Below are 1050 nucleotides of genomic sequence, written 5' to 3'. Positions count from 1 at the left end.
TGTCTCTATGGGTCCCAATGTGTCTCTATGGATCCCAATGGATCCCAGTGTGTCTGTATGGGTCCCAATGTGTCTCTATGGGTCCCAATGGATCCCAATGTGTCTCTATGGTCCCACTGTTCACTGCAGCAGGCTGCCCATGGAGGTGCTGGAGTCTCCTGCTCTGCAGATGTTCCAGACCTGCCTGGATGCCGAGCTGTGTGACCTGCTGTAGGAACGGCTTGGGCAGGGGGTTGGACTCCATGAGCTCTGCTGCTCCCTTCCAACCCCTACAATTCTGTGATGCTGTGAATCGTGAGCTCGGGGCCGGGCTCTGAGCGATGCTTCTCTTCCCCTGCAGACCGACATTGAGATTACACGGGAGGAGGACTTTGCACGCATCCTGCAGATGGAGGAGGAATACATCCAGCAGATCTGCGAGGACCTGCTGAGGGTGAAGCCAGACCTGGTCATCACTGAGAAGGGCATTTCGGGTAACGACGTCACACCCCCTCCTTTAGCAGCCCCCATTGCTTTGTTGGGGTCGTGAGGGCGCTGCCCACCCCTGACCGGAGCGCATGCGTCGCTTTCAGACCTGGCCCAGCACTACCTGATGAGAGCCAACATCAGCGCCGTCCGCAGGGTGAGGAAGACGGACAACAACCGCATCGCCAGGTGAGCGCTGTCCCGCTGCAGGGCGCTCCTTGGGGGCGGTGCTGGCCGTTGTCACCCGGTGACGTCCCCCTCCGTCCCCATCTCTGAGCAGGGCCTGCGGGGCCCGCATCGTCAGCCGCACCGATGAGCTGCGGGAGGAGGACGTGGGCACCGGCGCCGGGCTGTTCGAGGTGAAAAAGATTGGAGATGAGTACTTTGCCTTCATCACCGAATGCAAGGACCCCAAAGCCTGCACCATCGTCCTGCGTGGGGCCAGCAAGGAGATCCTGGCGGTGAGTTCTGCCCTCCGTGCCTGGCATCGGTCATTGCTGATGTTGTTGTCAGCGGTGGTAGTTCCATGCACTGCCTGCCAGCCGGGCTCCTGCGGCCCCAGCCGGGCTCCTGCGGCCCCAGCCG

General features: G+C 61.4%; 1 protein-coding gene across 1 annotated transcript in view; it reads left to right on the top strand.

Annotated features, from left to right (window-relative positions):
• Window positions 1-299: 299 nt before the first annotated feature.
• CCT3 (chaperonin containing TCP1 subunit 3) overlaps window positions 300-1050 on the top strand; it is a gene marked incomplete at its 5' end in the record, with an annotated part of 2727 nt that continues 1976 nt past the window's right edge. The window contains 3 exons of the mRNA XM_042891653.1: window positions 300-473; window positions 573-654; window positions 746-926. Of these exons, the coding sequence (XP_042747587.1) occupies window positions 300-473; window positions 573-654; window positions 746-926 (437 nt within the window). The remainder of the gene's footprint in view (window positions 474-572; window positions 655-745; window positions 927-1050) is intronic.

This window comes from Lagopus leucura, unplaced genomic scaffold (assembly GCF_019238085.1).
Source record: "Lagopus leucura isolate 7727_CA_CO unplaced genomic scaffold, USGS_WTPT01 34736-0_obj-0_obj, whole genome shotgun sequence".
NCBI lineage: Eukaryota > Metazoa > Chordata > Aves > Galliformes > Phasianidae > Lagopus > Lagopus leucura.
This window is presented reverse-complemented; position numbering and strand designations above follow the sequence as displayed.